General features: G+C 42.5%; 1 protein-coding gene across 2 annotated transcripts in view; it reads left to right on the top strand.

Moving 5' to 3' along the window:
- The window catches only part of col27a1b (collagen, type XXVII, alpha 1b), a 98460-nt gene that overhangs the window by 36275 nt on the left and 44208 nt on the right, over positions 1-17977 (top strand). For both annotated transcript variants that reach the window (XM_018748439.2, XM_018748447.2), the window contains exons 8-12: positions 2703-2747; positions 4358-4411; positions 6424-6468; positions 8143-8196; positions 8773-8817. In XM_018748439.2, the coding sequence (XP_018603955.1) occupies positions 2703-2747; positions 4358-4411; positions 6424-6468; positions 8143-8196; positions 8773-8817 (243 nt within the window). The remainder of the gene's footprint in view (positions 1-2702; positions 2748-4357; positions 4412-6423; positions 6469-8142; positions 8197-8772; positions 8818-17977) is intronic.

Genomic DNA, 17977 nt, shown 5'->3' with positions numbered 1-17977 from the left:
CCTGTCAAGCTTGTCTGTTAGCAGTCACTTGATGCCTTGTTTGGCTAGTACTGGTCATTTTCCTCTTTTTGGTCATCATAGCAGTAGCAAAATCATTCATCTGCTGTTCATTTTTCCTACACATGCTTGGTTTTGGAGTTGGTCTCAGATCTTGTGAGACTTATTGCTATGGTAGTGTCTTGATTATGACTCTAGTATTAAACTGGGTAGGGGACATGGTGGAGGGCGTGGTGATGCAGTAGGTTCGACCGGGTCCTGCTCTCCAGTGGGTCTGAGGTTCGAGTCCCAGTTGGGGTGCCTTGCGACAGACTGGCGTCCCGTCCTGGGTGTGTCCCCTCCCCCTCCAGCCTTATGCCCTGTGTTGCTGGGTTAGGCTCCGGCTCCCCGCGACCCTGTATGGGACAAGCGGTTCAGGCAATGTGTGTGTGTATGTGTGGGGACATGGTGATGCTGCACAGTATGTCAGCTACTCGGTGGGAGTGGAGTTCAAATCCAGCTCAGCGTGTGTAGAGGTTTTATGTTCATCCCATTAGTACCCTGACAATGTGCACAGAAGAAGGCAAGAACATATCACTTCCATTCTGTCTCTTGCCATGGAAACCTTGCTAGTGGTTGGCTTTGACTTGATAACATATCGATCGTCGTTATATTGAGTAATAACCCATTATGGAATATTTCTTGCAGGAGCAATCTTTATGCTGAAGTTCTAGAACATAAGCAAGATACTATATTGATTGCACCTGAGTATGATTACAGTATATAATTACTCACTATCATTATCCACTTATCCAAGTTAGGGTCATGGTGGTCCAGGAAGCACAGCGTGCTAGGCTAGTTTGGGTAAACCCTGAATGGGATGTCAGTCCTTCACAAGTTACAGTGCGTAATTATTAGAAATCAGTTTGTTTCTTAAATTTTGAATTTTACATACCCATTGGGGTTATCTCACTATTGTGATACTGTGTCTTAGTTTCACTCATATTCACCAGGTACAGTATTGCTGCAAACATCATAGAATATCAGAAACTTATCGAAGCAGTGATATCCTTAAGCAAAGTAACGCATCAGTAGCCAAAACCTCTAGAAGTTAAAATGGAAAGTCTTCATTTTGTGCATTTTTGGCTTTTGGTGGTTTTGAGCCAACTTCTGTTCCTGGCTATGGACTGGCATTGTAATAAGAAAAAAACATCTCCATAACTAAGTCAGTTAAGTGGAAAATTGCTTTTACAGAGCTTTCTGGATTCCACTCTGTTATCTGTTTTTTTCTTCTTTTTGCTTGAGGGGGGAGTTTAAGTTTCTGAATATGTGTATCTCCCAGTTATTTCCTAAGGAGCACACACACACACACATTTTCAGAACCGCTTGTCCCATACGGGGTCGTGGGGAACCGGAGCCTACCCGGTAACACAGGGCGTAAGGCCGGAGGGGGAGGGGACACACCCAGGACGGGACACCAGTCCGTCGCAAGGCACCCCAAGCAGGACTCGAACCCCACACCCACTGGAGAGCAGGACTGTGGTCCAACCCACTGCGCCACCGCACCCCTCTCCTAAGGAGCATAAATGCATTCATTTATCAATGCAATAGAGACCAAAGATACTGTATGTGAATGGAAAATGAAGTTTTAAGTGAACAGTGCACATTGTTTTGGTTGTGCATGGTTTCGGTCTTATACTGTAGGTCTCTCTCTATCCAAGCCAAGTGTAACCTCTCTGTGCTGGTATCCAGATTAGATTTCAGACACTACAATCACTACAAGATGGGGAAGTGGGACAACCATCTGGGGTGGCCTGAATACATAAGTATAGGGGGTGAAACATGATCTATTTTGAAACAGGGAGGCTGCAGACTTACCCTAGGGCAAAGATTCTCCTTCTTCAGAAAATAATTTGCTGTGATAAATGGTGTACACTGGCTTTTGTTTTCCATAGTGACAACACCTCTAGCACTAATAAATCAAGAATTTAAACTCTTGGTTTAAACAGTATGAATGGCCACAACACATTTTGTAGCTGTTTTTAAATTTCCGTTAGCTAGTGGGGGGAAAAAACAAAAAACCGTCATTTGGTTAGCTGCACAAGAGTGTGGGAATGTCGATTGAACAGAGAGCATTCCCTGAAATTGTTGCTTATCCCCGGGGTATGATGACATACTGTGCACAACTGACCCACACTTTGTGTTACTCAGCAGTGCGGTTTTGGAAAATGACGATGGGTTTCCTCGCAAGGAACAGAGTGTGTTTTCAAATGTAGCCTGTAACATGCTCCTACCCATTGATTCTGATTTTCCATCCTTTGTTCTGCTTCTTTTCCCTGCATCAGCAAAATCGAAATGTTATGTGATACCACAGTCGAATTCATGCGAGCACCCAATCTGGATGCAATGAGACTCCAGTTTAAATGGATATCATTTATGTTCCCAAAATACAATATGCCTTTTGCAATCAGTGAAAAGCAAGCAGCTGTTTTGCAATTTACATTCCCAATGGACATGTTTCCCTGTGATAATAGTTTGTCTGTGCATTTGGGACTAGTTTTTTATTCATATGCTACACATTATTAATCAGTCAAAACAAACTCTTGAGTTGTGATTTGCTATAAAGCAAACTTCAATAGATGAAAGCACATAAATTCCCTATTGCATTGCAGCGTGTAGTAAAAATTTCAGCTCAATGTGGCTTCCGTTTACATTTCTTTTCACAGGGACAAAAGGGCCATCCTGGTCCACCAGGTCATCCAGGAGAACCGGTGAGTAACTGTTGTGTGTCATTAGGTGGCTTAAGTGGGTTTTGTAAAACAAAAGAGCTGCCTATCAACATCCCATAATATGTCAACATTGAGACCTGATCTCTGGGCAAAATGGTGCTGCAGGAACTCTTAGAATGTTGACACCACAGTTTTCGGTAAACAGGGATTTGAGTGTACAGAACACGTGGCCTGTCACGTGGGCTACGCAGTGAGATACAAAAGGTATAGTGTTTCTTCAGCTGGTGTGTGCAAGAAGGACAGGACTGTTTCAAGCACAGTGTCAACAGATGAATCTTGAGTTAGTTTTTGAAAGGGCTCCTTAGATTGTTTACATTTTATATAGGTTAATGGTATATTTTTGATTTCTCGTGCATGTTTAAAATTTATTAATTTCTCAAAAAGGACAGCTCTCATGAATTTCCCTGCTGGACTTGGTTTTGAACTTCAACTCGGCATATGTTTTTCAGACATATACTGGTATATGTCCTAGGCAGCTAGTTGCTTTCCAAGACGAGTAATAAAGTAGTAGTACAGCATTGCCGGAAGAGGTCTTGGACTGACCCCATGGGAAAATCCAGAAGCCACATTTGCACTGTCCAGCCCCCCCATTTATTTTTAGCTCCAATATCCGCATGACAGAAGATGGTGCTCATCCCTCTTGGCTATAAATGGAAAAGGGTGAGTCAGAACATGGAACGTTTACTTTGGGTTCCGCTGTAAGACTTTTCCTCTCCAACTCTGAGGAAACTGGCGTCACATAATCATGCTAAATCGCTCCCAAAATTTCCAGTTGCTGCTACGCAAGTCTTATATACACATACACACAGTTTATATACATACGTATAGTATATAATACACACACACACACACACACATATATATGACCAGTAGATGTGCAAGCAGCAAAGAGTCCCAAACAATTAGTTTGCAGAGATGTGATGTTGACAAATTCCACTAATACATTTTGGACATCCATGCCTGGATGTGACTGCAGTGGGAAGCATGGGCCAAATAGTTGTGGTTAATCTGTTTTATAGTGTCAGCACAATTCAGGGCCCAACTGATTCCCTCTGCAAAGAGCAAGCACCTATGACCCCCCCATCATCTTCGTATAAAGCAAAGGTAGCCTAACCAACCTGGCATCAACAAGCCTTTTTTCAATGCCGGGGCCAAAATCTCTTTTTGTGCATTTTGTTAAAAGAAAATGAAGGGATGTCCCATGAATGGGAGCCTGTGTTCAAGTTGCAATCACGTCAAAGAGCGTTACACATGAACACCTCAGCACGTAAATCACCTTGGTAGGGCGGGATCCAAATGAAAATTGACCATATGGTACAAATATAACGAGACATCTGTAAAGCCAGCAAGAAAATAATACCTTATTTCAGGCCGGGCAGTGCCGTCCAAAAACAATATTGAACAAACGAAGGGCTTTTATGGGCTGTTAGGGGAGAGACGCGTGGATGTCGAGGAGCGCCACGTGCTGGGAGCCAGCTCAATGTTTATCTTTCTGTCCATATAGTAGGAGAGCCCCTGTCAGGAGCTACACACAGAGCAGGGGGTTTGCTAATATCGATAACTTCTCTCTCACGTTTTCCTTCTTTCCTCAGGGGGTTCGAGGGCCGGACGGAAGCCCGGGTGCCAAAGGTTATCCTGGCAGGCAGGTGCAGTAAAAACTCTGGCTCAAACTGGCTATGTACACAAAGCAGACATTTCATTTAGGACTTGGAGATACAATGCTAAATTTGAGGCTGGCGGCGTTGTTTTACGAAGTGTGTGCGCGCGCGTGCACACGAGAACGATAGAGAGAGAAAATACCCCCAAAAGGATGGTAAACTCCACAAAATAGACCTCGTGGGAGTGTTCTCATTAAGAAAGTATATTTAATGTTTAGTCAGCGTTAAAAAAAACACAAGTGCAAATACTGTTCAGTTGCAGTCAGCTTTCGTATGTTTTTGAGTTTTGTTGTGGTTATGAATCGTTTATTGTATTAAACTGAGAATCGGTGAATCGAGCGTGCATAAATGTGTGTGTGGGTAAATAGATGTGTGTGTGATTGCTTTGTGAGCGCTTTCTGCGAGTGGGCTTCGGGACTGAGCTGGGGTTTCCTAGTGTTTTTCTGAAGTCACATACTATACCCATGCTGATGCTAAGGAGGATGATGACATGTTGTCAGAAGCTTTAAATATCAGTCTTAAAAACAGAAAGAGAAGTGTTTCATTTTGGACAGTAATGGGACCCAGGGGGTTCTATCTAGTCTGTGCTTGGCCTTTACGCAGGTCTGCTCCACATATAAACTTTTCGTAAAGGCAGGCGTAAAAAAGAAGCATTTTTACATCCCACACAGAACTGAAATATGAAAACAAATCTAGGAGTCCCCAAAGGTTGCTGCTCTCAGGTTACTCAGACACGTACTGCTTTCTGATAATTGCCTCTACCTGCTTTGAGAGGTCAGTCCATAAATTATAGCCAAGGCTGCTGCTGCTAATGTCATTGGGGATAGAGAAGGGGTTCAAAGCTTTTTTGACTCCCAACCCCACCCCCCCCAGAACCCTTACGTCCCCCAAACGCTGCCAACCGCCCGGCAGAACATTAGTTACAGACTTCACTGCAATATAGGGAATGCTTTATTTCCCCTTTGCAAATACAAAACCCGACAGCTGGAGAATCATTTACAGCTGCCGTTTCAGACAAGCTGCACACTGGCTCTGGCCTTGGGTAGTCCTCTGGCCCAGTGGCACAGTGTGTTTGCATCGTCTTTCACTGCAGCCAGCTCCTGCTCTCACACTCCAGGCTCCATGCCTTACAAGTGCACTCGAGGAGGAGATGTACGTTTGTGTTTGTGTGTCTTATGGACATGCTGTCCACAGGTTCTCAGCAGATGGGTAAAAACACTAATGGATTAGGCTTTAGCACCCCCTGCCATTTGAGAGCTGTGGATGTCAGCATCAGCTACTTGGAGCTTGGGTCTGAAAGGGGATCTCATAGGCGGGGATGGCTGCTGTTGACATAGTGCAGCTTTCCTCAAGAAGCAAGACAGGGAGAGCGTTTCTCTTTCCCGTGGCTTCAGTCCCGATATGCTCATTCTGTCGTTTCCCTCTATATGTACATGTATTTTATATTAGATTGACTCTGTGTGTGTGTGTGTGTGTGTGTGTGTGTGTGTGTGTGTGTGTGTGTGAGAGTTGGCTGGGAAATATGGGGATTTATGCATAATTTGGTAGATTGGAACTGGAAAGCAGGATCTGGTGAAACAACTCAAATGAAGCTGATGAAATGTTGATAGTGGTACTTTTTACTAAAATGTAAAAAAAAATATCCATGTGTTTCATAAGAGTGAATGAAAACATTTTGCTTGCATGCAATAGAAGAATTAGCTGGTGGAAATGAGGTTGTACTGCAGGTTAAAATTCATTCAGATATGGAATACTTTCTCGCACTAAAATCCTTTTTCACTGCTATACATACTGTATAATGTATAAACCGCACAAGTAACCTACCAGTTATTTATATTAGTAGCTACCAGCAGCTTCTTTAAAGGTAATATTCACAGATGTCATGTTAGCTTTTGTTTTAGTAATGAAACATTATTACTTGTGTACATTCTTTTGGGCAATTTTTATAGAAATGTGTGATGTGTTACTGTCCAACTACTGTTTGTTTTTCTGTGTTTTAGGGTTTACCTGGACCCATAGGAAATGTGGGGCCAAAAGGCTCGAGGGTAAGTCAGAATTTATCAATATCAATCCTAAGACACTGAGCACCCAAGCCTCCCCCCCCCCCCCCATCTGCTCAATGTAATGTGTCAAGACAACTCAGTCCCATTATTTGTATATATGAAATATTTCACTGAGTTTTAATGTGCCAGTACCTCTAATAAATCCATAAGCTTGACTGCAATTTAACAGGAGCAATTTCATGATCCAACAGGACAAAGTTTCATGATTTCTGTACACATAACAAGCTTATTATCACTTTGTCTGTGCTGACAGCTATGAGTTTCCAGCAAAGCAGCAGGCTGTTAAATTATCTACTCATTGGACTTCACTGTACCTCAGGAGTCAGCACACTTGGTTATTCTATCAGTGATTCATATATACAAAAAACAGTAAACATCAGTACAAAACTGATGCTACAATATATGATGAACATGAAATATAGCAAGGTATTGCTTCAATGTTTGGTTTGCATAGACCTTGTTTCCTGTTTCCATAGCAAAAATCACAAGCAAAAAAATTCTTCCCGCTTCATCTAAAAATAACTAATGCTAAATTGCAAAATGTTTATGGCTTTTAGTCACGTATGTATTTAATTGAATATAAGCCAAATGTATGAACAGAAAGCCCACATTAATCACAGCAATTTAAAAAAACTTAGATACATGAACATCATCCTAGATTATTGGTACATGGATGTCATCTTACCCTAAGTCAGATGTGACATTCTATTTTTTGTTTTTTTGCTGGTCAGTGAGGAATGTGTTTTTCCTTGGTTGGGTGAAAAACTGCTGTGTTGACAGTTTCAATAATGCTTTCCATGCAGTGTTACCCCAAAGAGGTGGCTTTAACCCTGCCTGTGAGTTATGGGGACTGGGTAAAACAGGAGTCTCTTTGAATCTCTGACGTGTATCTTGGAAAAAATCAGGTTTATGCTAAAAAAGCAATTCTGGCTGAAAGGATTTCCTGAAGACTCCAGTATTTTGCCGATTAATCTCTGCATTTTGATTGAGTGAAAATGGTGTCCAGTTTGGTGGGTAGTTTATTTCTCTTCAGTCATGTGAGTTGTCAGTCAAGGACAGCTTACTGACTTTGACAACAGTAGTTAATCACAACTATCACTGAATCCTTTGCCCATTGTATTTACATGACTTAGTGTTTTTTGTTTTATATTACTCCACTACTGTATTACATGACTATTCCCCTGGCCCTTATCTTGGGGCATTTCCGTTTCATATCCAAGCTGACAGACTCTTGTCTCACAGCCACTGACCTTCTTGACTTCTAGGACCTGTCAAATTTAGCATTCCTGGTTTTAGCTTAAGTTAGTTTCCCATTTAAAGTACTTTGTTGTCACATTTTGCCAGCTATGTTTAACCCCCTTCTTGTCCCTGACCTGAGCAGCACGTGCAGATACATCAGTGATCCCTGGCGTGAGGGTATGTGCCCTTGGACTACATCGTGGAAGCCAGCACCATGCAGTCCATGGGCATATACACTTGCCTCAAGGCTTAGTTCTTCATGGAGAGCCCTGCCCCTCACTTCATGGACCCCACTCCTTCCGCCCCGCTCCCCTGCATCGGACCACAAAAAAGGACAGAAGCCTTGACCCCTCCCCCAGTCTCTCCCACAAACAGAAGTTCTCATGCCTGTCTTCTTCCCATCCTATTTCTCTGCAGGGTTTCATAGGAATCCCAGGGCTTTTCGGCCTTCCTGGGCCTGACGGCGAAAGAGTGAGTTATCCTGACATATTCTTCTGCCTAGGTAACACTGCGTATCAGTAATGTGTGTGACAATTACCTTGACCCATAGCATCAGATATAACAGCCTGTTTTGCATCACAACACATCAAGCTCCTAATTGGTGATTAGCTGGCTCTAAAACAGAGGCAGGCCTTTACATAGATTCTGACTCATCTTCCATCAGACACTAGCAGGCTACATTATCTTGCTATCCTTAATAGAGTCAGCTGTGCCCTTCACCCTTTACCTCTGGCTGCAGAAAAGGTGTGTAGATTGGCGTGAGAATAAATCAAGCTATTTGAATGCTGAATCCATGCATTAACTTGTCTAGACCAAGCTAGAGCTAGGAGTTGTACTCGCTTTCTATGTCTGTATCAAAACAGTCTACTCATATAAGCTGGTCTCTTTATCCACTTCTAGAATGATTCTGGAGTTCATGGTGAAGATGACACTGGGAAGAATTAATTTACGTACTGATGGTTTCTGAATAATGGGTGACTTTTCTTTCCTTCTTTCCCTCCTTCTGTTCTCCTCTGCATATCCCCCCATTTTTGGCTCATGTTCTAGGGCGCACCTGGAGTTCCAGGGAAGAGGGGCAAGATGGGTAGGCCGGTAAAGTTTTCTCTCAACATACTTTATAGATAACAGTCCTGTAAGATTGTCTTTTTAAAAAACTGAGTTGTTTGTTGATGTCTAACATGGCCCTCTTGCGGATCAGAGACCAAATAAGAAATAAGGCTCAGTAAACAAAAGAACACATCTCTGATTCTTCTTGAGTTATGTTTGACCGTATTTTGATTTCCTATTGCACACTAAAGGGGGTTATCTGGTTTTACTGGGCATTGTGGGATGTTGTGCTTTGAAATTAAGGTCACAAAGATCAGGTGGAGTCTTGAAAAAGACCTGTTACTCTCATAGAATCAGCATCATATCAGCAATGAAGCATAGATTTGACTGCAAAATGTAGAGCGATATCTAAATTTTTCAGATAGTTTTGTACAGGCATGAATTTAAGTATGTATTTCTTTTTGTGCCTCTGTTCTTTAAAAAGCCCTGACATGGCCCCAAAAGCTGCAAGGAATTTACTGTATGAGCTGCTGATGTATGATTCAGGTGCTGGATGCCCTCCAGTGCTTTTCTTTCCAACTTTTTTTTTCTTCCTCCCTCTGGGGTAGCACAGCGAGTAGCGCTGTTGTCTCACAGCATCGGGATGGTGTGAAAGGACGTGGATTTGATCCCTGCTCAGTCTGTGTGGCGTTTGCATGTTCTGTGTCTGCGTGGGTTTCCTCCCACAGTCCAAAAATATGCTGTTCAGGTTCACCCATAGTGTGTGAGTGACAGAGAAAGTGTGTTCCACTGATGAATGGATGAGTGACCCAGTGTAAGTAGTGTATCGAGCAGCGTAAGTCACCGCGGTGAATAAGGTGTGTGGGCTGATAACACTACACAGAGTTAATTGGAAGTCGCTTTGGAGTAAAGCGTCTGCTAAATAAATAAATAAATGTGAGCTAGGAAGGATGGCTTGCCTTGTTTACTAAACGTCCTAGATCAACACACTGTCTTCGGCAGAGATATTTTTATAGCCAGCAAAGCTCAGGATGCCCTGTTGTGGAGAGGCAGGAAAGAAAAGGCAGCAGTCGGATGCATAAACATTGTCCACCTTCTTCCATCTGATCTGGAGAATGAACCAGTTACGGCAAATGTTTTTTCTCACACAGATCCTGCCCACAAAGAAGGGAAATATATTTGAAATATTGGAAAATTCCCCAAAAATCTCAGTATGAACTAAACATACTTTGCAGTATGTTTTATTTTGCATGGGTTACTTTTACATTGGAGGGCACAGTGGTGCAGTGGGTTGGACCGGGTCCTGCTCTCCGGTGGGTCTGGGGTTCGAGTCCCGCTTGGGGTGCTTTGCGGCGGACTGGCGTCCCGTCCTGGGTGTGTCCCCTCCCCCTTCGGCCTTACGCCCTGTGTTACCGGGTAGGCTCCGGTTCCCCCGTGACCCCGTATGGGACAAGCGGTTCTGAAAATGTGTGTGTGTGTGTGTACTTTTACATTGGAGGGCACAGTGGTGCAGTGGGTTGGACCGGGTCCTGCTCTCCGGTGGGTCTGGGGTTCGAGTCCCACTTGGGGTGCCTTGTGACGGACTGGCATCCTGTCCTGGGTGTGTCCCCCTCCAGCCTTATGCCCTCAGTTGCCGGGTAGACTCCAGTTCCCCACGACCTCGTATGGGACAAGCGGGTCAGAAAGTGCGTGTGTGTGTGTACGTACATTTATTCATTTAGCAGACGCTTTTACATTTCTCTCCAGAAATGTTGTCCACATTCATGTATTTTTGGTCATTTTCAGTGAAGTAATAATGTGTTTTAGGAAACATATTTTATGTATTACTTTTCCAAATGCGCTTCATACGCCACAAAAGGTCTTTGTTAAAATAGCTTATTAGTGCGTTTCTTTACAATTGCATCATTCTAAATCTGCTCTAGTGTTTTTTTTTTTTACATTGTGGCTCTAGTTTGCGTCAGCTACTGAATTTGAATTTGAACGTGAATATAAACCATCTTGCTCTTACTTGTATTTGTATTTTGCCTCAGTAAAGCACTCCTGTTGTTTCCATGCATCATTGCATTCGCTGCTTACTTTACAAGCAACTGTAGTCTAGACCATCAAAGAGTGTGTCAGTGTCCCTGTAGCTCAGAACTGGAAATTAGAGTAGAAATTCTAAAAAGACAGGTTATCATCTAGACCGTGGAAAAGAAGCATAAATTACCTCACACGTGGTATAACAAGAATGTCTTGTTCCAAGTGTCCTTCAGAGACAACCTGCATCATTTCTGATGCAGTTGGGCCAAATGACAATTCACTTATTCACAGGGTTGTTTTTTCTCCTGTTTCTTCATATTGGACAGCAGCTAATTTTAGTGTGAAAGAAGGGATATCGGGGGTGCGATGGTGCAGTGGGTTGGACCGGATCCTGTTCTCCAGTGGGTCTGGCTTTCGAGTCCCGCTTGGGGTGCCTTGCGACGGACTGGCGTCCCGTCCTGGGTGTGTCCCCTCCCCTTCCGGCCTTACGCCCTGTGTTGCCGGGTAGGCTCCAGTTCCCCGCGACCCTGTATGGGACAAGCAGTTCAGAAGGGTTATATATGGTGCAGCAGGCTGGGAGAGGTATTCACTCCCATTTCTGGATGGGTTCTCTGCTTTGTAAGGGTGCCAGAGCCTCCTGTGTATTCCTGGAAGACGGGTAGCCAGCTGCTGGCACAGCACTAACTCTGTCTGCAACACGTAGGCCCCCAGCCTATGTTCACCTTTCACATAATACACTATGGCCCCATCTGCTAAGTGGACATCATTCTAGTTTTTATTTTAATGAATGGATAAAGCTGATCTTGGTGCTTGTATCAAGATTGCTAGCCAGAGTCATAATTTTATATCCCTTTTATCACATTTTTAAGTAGACTTTTATACTAACAGCAAAAATCAATCAGTGTATGTAGTTACGGTCAGCAGCAGTGCAGCGTTTCAGCTGCCTCATTGCAAGCGGAAGGTCTCTGGTTTAAATCCCCTCTTGCTGTAACACCCTTGAGGAAAGTACTTACCCTCACTTGCTTTTATTAAAATACCCTGCTGCATAAATTGGTGCACAAGCCTATGACCAAAAGCTGCCGTGGACAAAGGTACCTGCTAAATAAAGGTGCACAGTAGAGTTTATGATGTATTGTTCTCACAGCAACAATTATTTTGAAATTATCTCATTGGTGCAATATGCTGAATACAGCCAGACCACATCTTACCACGAGCCCACTAAACAAGACATGATACATAACATAACAAAAAACTGCCCATGACCTATGAGCTGCTGGGCATACTAGTGCCATAGGCAGTTAATAGTCCATCACAAGATGGCTATCCGCTGCACTAAATTCCAGTTTTTCTAATAACAATTTTGTTAGCAATTTGTCGCAAACAGCTGCTTACTCTGTAAATGATCACAAAACGCTGCTTTTGCCAGTACCCTGTATAAGAGTGCATTTTGAATGCACTATTAATGTAATCAGCTGATTGTTTTGGAGATGTAGTTATTTCAACAAACTAAAATAGCCGCATGATAGTCCTTTCACATATAGTTAATTCTTTGTCTTTCTGCTTGCCTGGTGTTCCACTTTCTAAACTGACCTGATTGTTCCCAGACTGCTGTAAACGGCAACAAAACCTTGCTCAACGGATGTTATTCACCATTAGAACTATACCTGATGAAGACAAACTAGTAATTAAATCCTAAATTGGGCCTGATAGGGGCCGCTAGAATGTGCACTTTTAACCCTGCACGTTAGTATAAAACGGCTAGATATAATAAACAGTTAATAGTTCAATTCATGATAATTTATCACTTCCATAACTATATTATCAATATCTTTCAAATTTATATTGTTCTTAATTGTTCTTCACATAGGTAAAGAATAGAAACCCAGTTTATGAGGACTAGTTATGCGGAGACCTACTGTGTTATTGTAAAAAATAAAGTTTAACTGAATTGCTCTGAGTGCATAGAACTTACGGTCATTGTAACCACAGTACTTTGTTGTAATGCTTCTGTAATGACTGTAATACTGCAGTCTAACACTAACACAGGCACGGGATAAAACGAGACTTTGCCGCTGTTTAGTGTTGTGTGTATACAGTGTGGCCTTAGTGCAAACTTGTTCGTTTGTGATGTTTTCGGTGTGGGCTGTCGTTAGTGCGGAGCATTGTTTTAGCACAGTGTGATATTTTGCGATCACTGTAAGTCCCTTCCATCATGTTTTGCTTTCCCTGTCATACTTTACATTAGAAGTGGTCGCAGTGGGGATAACTGGATGTCATGGGCATATCACATTCATATGTGATCATTTAGCTGATGCTTTTCAATGTGAGGGGGGCGTGGTGGCCCAGCCGGTTTGGCCTGTGTCTGCTCTCTGGTGGGTCTGGGGTTTGAGTCCCGCTTGGGGTGCCTTGCGACGGACTGGCGTCCCATCCTGGGTGTCCCCCCCCTCAACTTTCCACCCTGCGTTGCCAGGTTAGGCTCCGGCTCGCTGCAACCCTGCTTGGGATGAGTGGCTTCAGTCAATGTGTGTGTGTGTGTATGTGTGTGTGTGTGTGTGTGCGTGCGTGCGTGTGGGTTTTCAACGTGAAATGTTATGCAATTATTTACACTTTTATAAAGCTGCATAATTTTTATTAAGGCAGTTGAGGGCAAGCATCTTGCTCAAGGGTAGTACAGTAAGAGGTGGGTTTCAGCCCTGCAACCTCTGAGTTCAAAGGTAGAAGCTTGAGCTGCCACTATCTGCTGCTCTTCTGCAGTTCTATAAGTCTCTGGACTAAGACCACATTGTTATCATTCTACAATAAATGGAGACATTTTAAAAGACATTTTAAGCAGTTCTTACTAACTGACATTTAGTCCCCCTAAGTAGTTCCATAAATCTGAGTATCTTTGATCAAGCATAAGTATATTGGTATTTTCTGTGATTACATCTTGTAAAAAAAAAAAATGAAGAAAACAAACATTCTGCAATCTTTTCTGACATGTCAGAATCACTTTTTTCTTTTGATGTTTTCTATACAGTAGAGTTTAAACCCTGGTTGAATATTGTAGCCTGCCTCTGGAAGACTACCATAACGGGTATTTTTGTAATGGTTTTTCTTGAAAAACAGAGTAAGACAAAGAGTTTGGAGTGTTATATAATATTCTGAGCCTTATATTTCTTTTTGGAAGTATTGTTTTAAGCTTAGTGGGGGGTGCCCTGGCGCAGTGGGTTGGACCGGGTCCTCCGCTTTGGTGGGTCTGGGGTTCGAGTCCTGCTTGGGGTGGCGGACTGGCGTCCCATCCTGGGTGTGTCCCCTCCCCCTCTGGCCTTACGCCCTGAGTTGCCGGGTTAGGCTCCGGTTCTCCGTGACCCCGCATGGGACAAGCGGTTCAGAAAGTGTGTGTGTGTGTGTGTGTGTGTGTGTGTGTGTGTGTGTGTGTGTGTTTTAAGCTTGAATATGTTACTGGCAGAACATTTTTCCTACCTGGAAAACTCATCTACTTTTTCTTAGTAACACTGCACAGTGAATGGCTTTTGTTTCTGAACTACTTCCTTTACATTAACCCGCCTTTCTGCAAATATAGTAGTTCTCTGACACTTCCGTTTTCACAAAGCGAAATAAGACAAATGGATGCGCACTCTGCAGTGTGAATGAGTTTCTTCCATCCATTGCTGAGGTTCATCGCCTTTCACAGGCTGTCCTCTGATGCTCGCGTTTAATCAGCTGTCAGAGTTATCGCCGAGCCTCCTCTCCTCTCCCCCCTCCAAGGCCTGTCTTGGGCTTAGAGGTCCCAGATCACTGGACAGGTCAGAGTGAGGATAATCCACTCGCAGCCACCCAACTCCAAGAGGTTCACGGCTTCAGTCTACCACAGAGTTCACCAGAGAGGGCAGGAGGGGAAAATAATAGAAGAGTAAAAGCCGGAAATCCGTGAGAAACTGAGCCAGGTTTTTCTTCAACTTGTAATAAGACCTTTAGTGTCAGAGAAAGAGGGAAGCTGTGGAAATTGCTGAGAGAAAGCCTCTGGACCAGGAGCTCAGTGTAGTTGACTCTTAATCACTTTGAAAAGGCTGAGTGTTTTTTTTTTTTTTTCAAACTGTGTCTGCATAGTTTACCCTTTCTGTTTGTCCAAAGGGGACAATATATAGATGTACCTCTATGCTTTCCTCACTGTGTGCATCCATGTAATGCAACAATAAAATTAACTAAGAATTTAGAGAGCACTATCCTTTCATTATAAAAAGTTCTTCTTTTACTGGGACTGAGAACCCATATCTATCTTTTTTTTTTTTTTCTTTAACAAAGTCAGAAGCCAGAATTTACTTGGGTGTGAGAGTGAATGTGAGAGTTTTCAAAAGATGACAATGATTTATGGTGGAGACTGGCCTCTAGACAGCAGTCTTAAATAAGAATTGTGACAAAACATGTAGGGCTGGGCTCAGAAATATCTGAATTTGGTTTGGGAAATTTTGAATGACAGAATCACATTCATTCAGTTAAGAGGTAGACATTTTTGTTTGTTTTACTGAGATGTACGTCGCTTTGGAGAAAAGTGTCTGCTAAATGAATAAATGTAAATGTAAATGTCTTATGGTAAATAATTAACTGGTACAGAAGTCAAGTCTATCCTGCTGATTTGTCAACTGGAAAGAGAAAAACAGGAGTGAAAATTAATGATGCTTGTCCTGCCTTCATACAGTTTTGGAGTCTATGGCCATGTCTGTTTCTCATAAACAATATTCATGCTAGGAAGCCTGTAATAAATTAACATATTAAGGGAACTATATTCTTCACATTGCTTAAATAGGGCTACAGTGGTACATTTAGCTTCTAAAATATTAGCAGATTCTGCACACTTTGACTATGTTGCATGTGAATACGTTACTTCAAAATTTTGCTTTACTATTAGTCTACCCCAAAACAATACCCATTCAGCATATTTCAGGTGAACTACATATATAGAATTGTATGTGGAATAGTATTTACTCAGTTTTAATCTTGCCTTGAGTTTCTTTTAATTGGACCAATCTGTGACAGAGAAACTGGTTGGGATTGTAACAAAAGGAAGCATTGGTAGATTGGTATATCCTAGTCAGGCCCAAGACAACAGAAAAAACATCAAAATTTTTCTTCACCACTCTCTGCAGGTCATATTTCAAGACCAGGTTTTAAAAGAACTATCACTTGAAACCCCCTTATTTCTTATGCCTGCTGGGCACAGAAACATTTCAGTGATAAGCAATATGCAGAAGAATCTTAACACAACAACTTCAGTTCAAACCTTAAAGCCAGTCTCTTACTTCACAACAGTTCCTTTTTCTGAATCTAACCTGTGAGGGATGGCTTGGCTCTGAAAGGCTTTCAATGTATAGAAAACACATGCAGTAGCAACAAAGGCTCCAATGGAAAATGGAGGCGAGGGAACTGTGGTTGGAACACCCACTGCAGGCATGAGTACTGAGGTACTCATTTGGACAGCAGTACCAGGAAGACCTCTTTTACCTTTTGAATGAGACCCAAGCCATTGTAATATAGAGAAAATTGCAGTCTTTTTAAAAAATGATTTCAGCCTCCATCTAGGTTGAGTATTCACTGCAGATGATGTGTACACCCATTTCTTCCAATCCCTCCGTGATTTTCACCAGCCTGAGAGTTACCCTCTATTTGCATAAGTTCTGTGGTTCTGTGTTTGCACAGGGCTACCCGCATTGACCGTTTTTCCACATTTCTGCCAGTGTCAGATTGCAGTAACCATAGCAACAGATTTTTTGGACACATTTTCCCATTAAATGTCTCAGTTGTTTGTGAAACCAAAGTCCTAATATTTAACATGGTTAATTTTGCTGTTCAAATTATCTTTTTGCTGTCGTCTTGATATGTGATTTTCCAACGGACATGTTGGAAATGGAGCCCTACTTTTATTTCTCTTTTTAATGTGGCTTTTGAACAGCTGAAACTACACATAGAAGCCCATTCTTCATTAAAATCAATCTGAAAGATGATGGCACAGAAGGCACATGAAGGCTTGGTTCCATTCCCTGACACTAACCTGGAGCACTCCATTTCTCCTTTCAAATCACAGTTCTTTTGGCTCATTTGAAACACTAGAGAGGTCTGTGGCCTTTTCAGGACCCATACATGTTATAAGGTGAAGTGAGAAAACATCCTTATATTTTGAATGTTAGGCAGATGTTGTCACCTTGTACTGAAGTCACGGAATGGCGAAAGAAACTGCATAGTGCAGATTTAGGCTTTTATATAATGTAAAGGAAAACCAGAGCAAAAAGGACTCTGTCAGCATATCCCTGCCACTGGTTGTGGCTCTTGCCAAATTGCTACGAAAGACTCGGCCATGGAATTTCCTGCTGGTCTGACAGGAATGAAGGTTTTGCTTGTTTCGGGGAAGATGTCTTCTCTCTCGCTTGTTTCCTACAGGCCTGTAACAAAGCTGAGCTTTATATGCAAGCAGAACAAGAAATATACACATGTCTAGATGATACTGTATACGTGCAGGGACAAACAAATGCTAACTCACACGTACAAAACTAAGAAACAGACAACAAAATGTTTTGAAAGTAGAACAAGAGAGCATGGCAACCCAACCTCCAAGTTCATCTTACCCTTGTGCATCACATTTTTTTTCCTGTTGTTATACAGAACTTTTCTCCTTGCTGAGTACTAGCATTTTTTTTCCAATAACAAGCTGAAGTACTGTATACTCTTTGACGCTGAACCTCAGGAGATACAAGTTTTACGTGTTTCGGCTGATTACGTTAACTAGAATATGAAGCCACAACTTTTAATTTTTTACGAGTTTTTTGTTTGTTAAATCATCGGCTGGCATCATTTAACGAAAATGAAATCTACTGGACAGCTCTACATTTGTCAACTAGATCACTCAGTCTGCACCAAGAACGATAAGGCGTGTTGGCAGAATACTGGAGGCTGGTTTTGGGAGAGATGAGCGGTGTTGAAAAGCCATTCGTCTCATAGCTGGACAGGACCGCGCACAGGGCTGCCAGTCATTCAGCAATCAATGTTCCTCCATCAAGGACCCTTTGTGTGCAAGGTCGTGTCCGGTGTGTTTATTCTGTGTAGGTTTAGTGCATTTTAGTGAGCTGTGCTAGCCTTCCCATTTGTAGCAGTGTTATTGGCATAGTTCCTGCAAACCAGTAGTATGCCTGTTTGCACCAGTGTTTAGCTA

The sequence above is a fragment of the Scleropages formosus genome, chromosome 6, assembly GCF_900964775.1.
Source record: "Scleropages formosus chromosome 6, fSclFor1.1, whole genome shotgun sequence".
NCBI classification, from domain to species: Eukaryota; Metazoa; Chordata; class Actinopteri; order Osteoglossiformes; family Osteoglossidae; genus Scleropages; species Scleropages formosus.
This window is presented reverse-complemented; position numbering and strand designations above follow the sequence as displayed.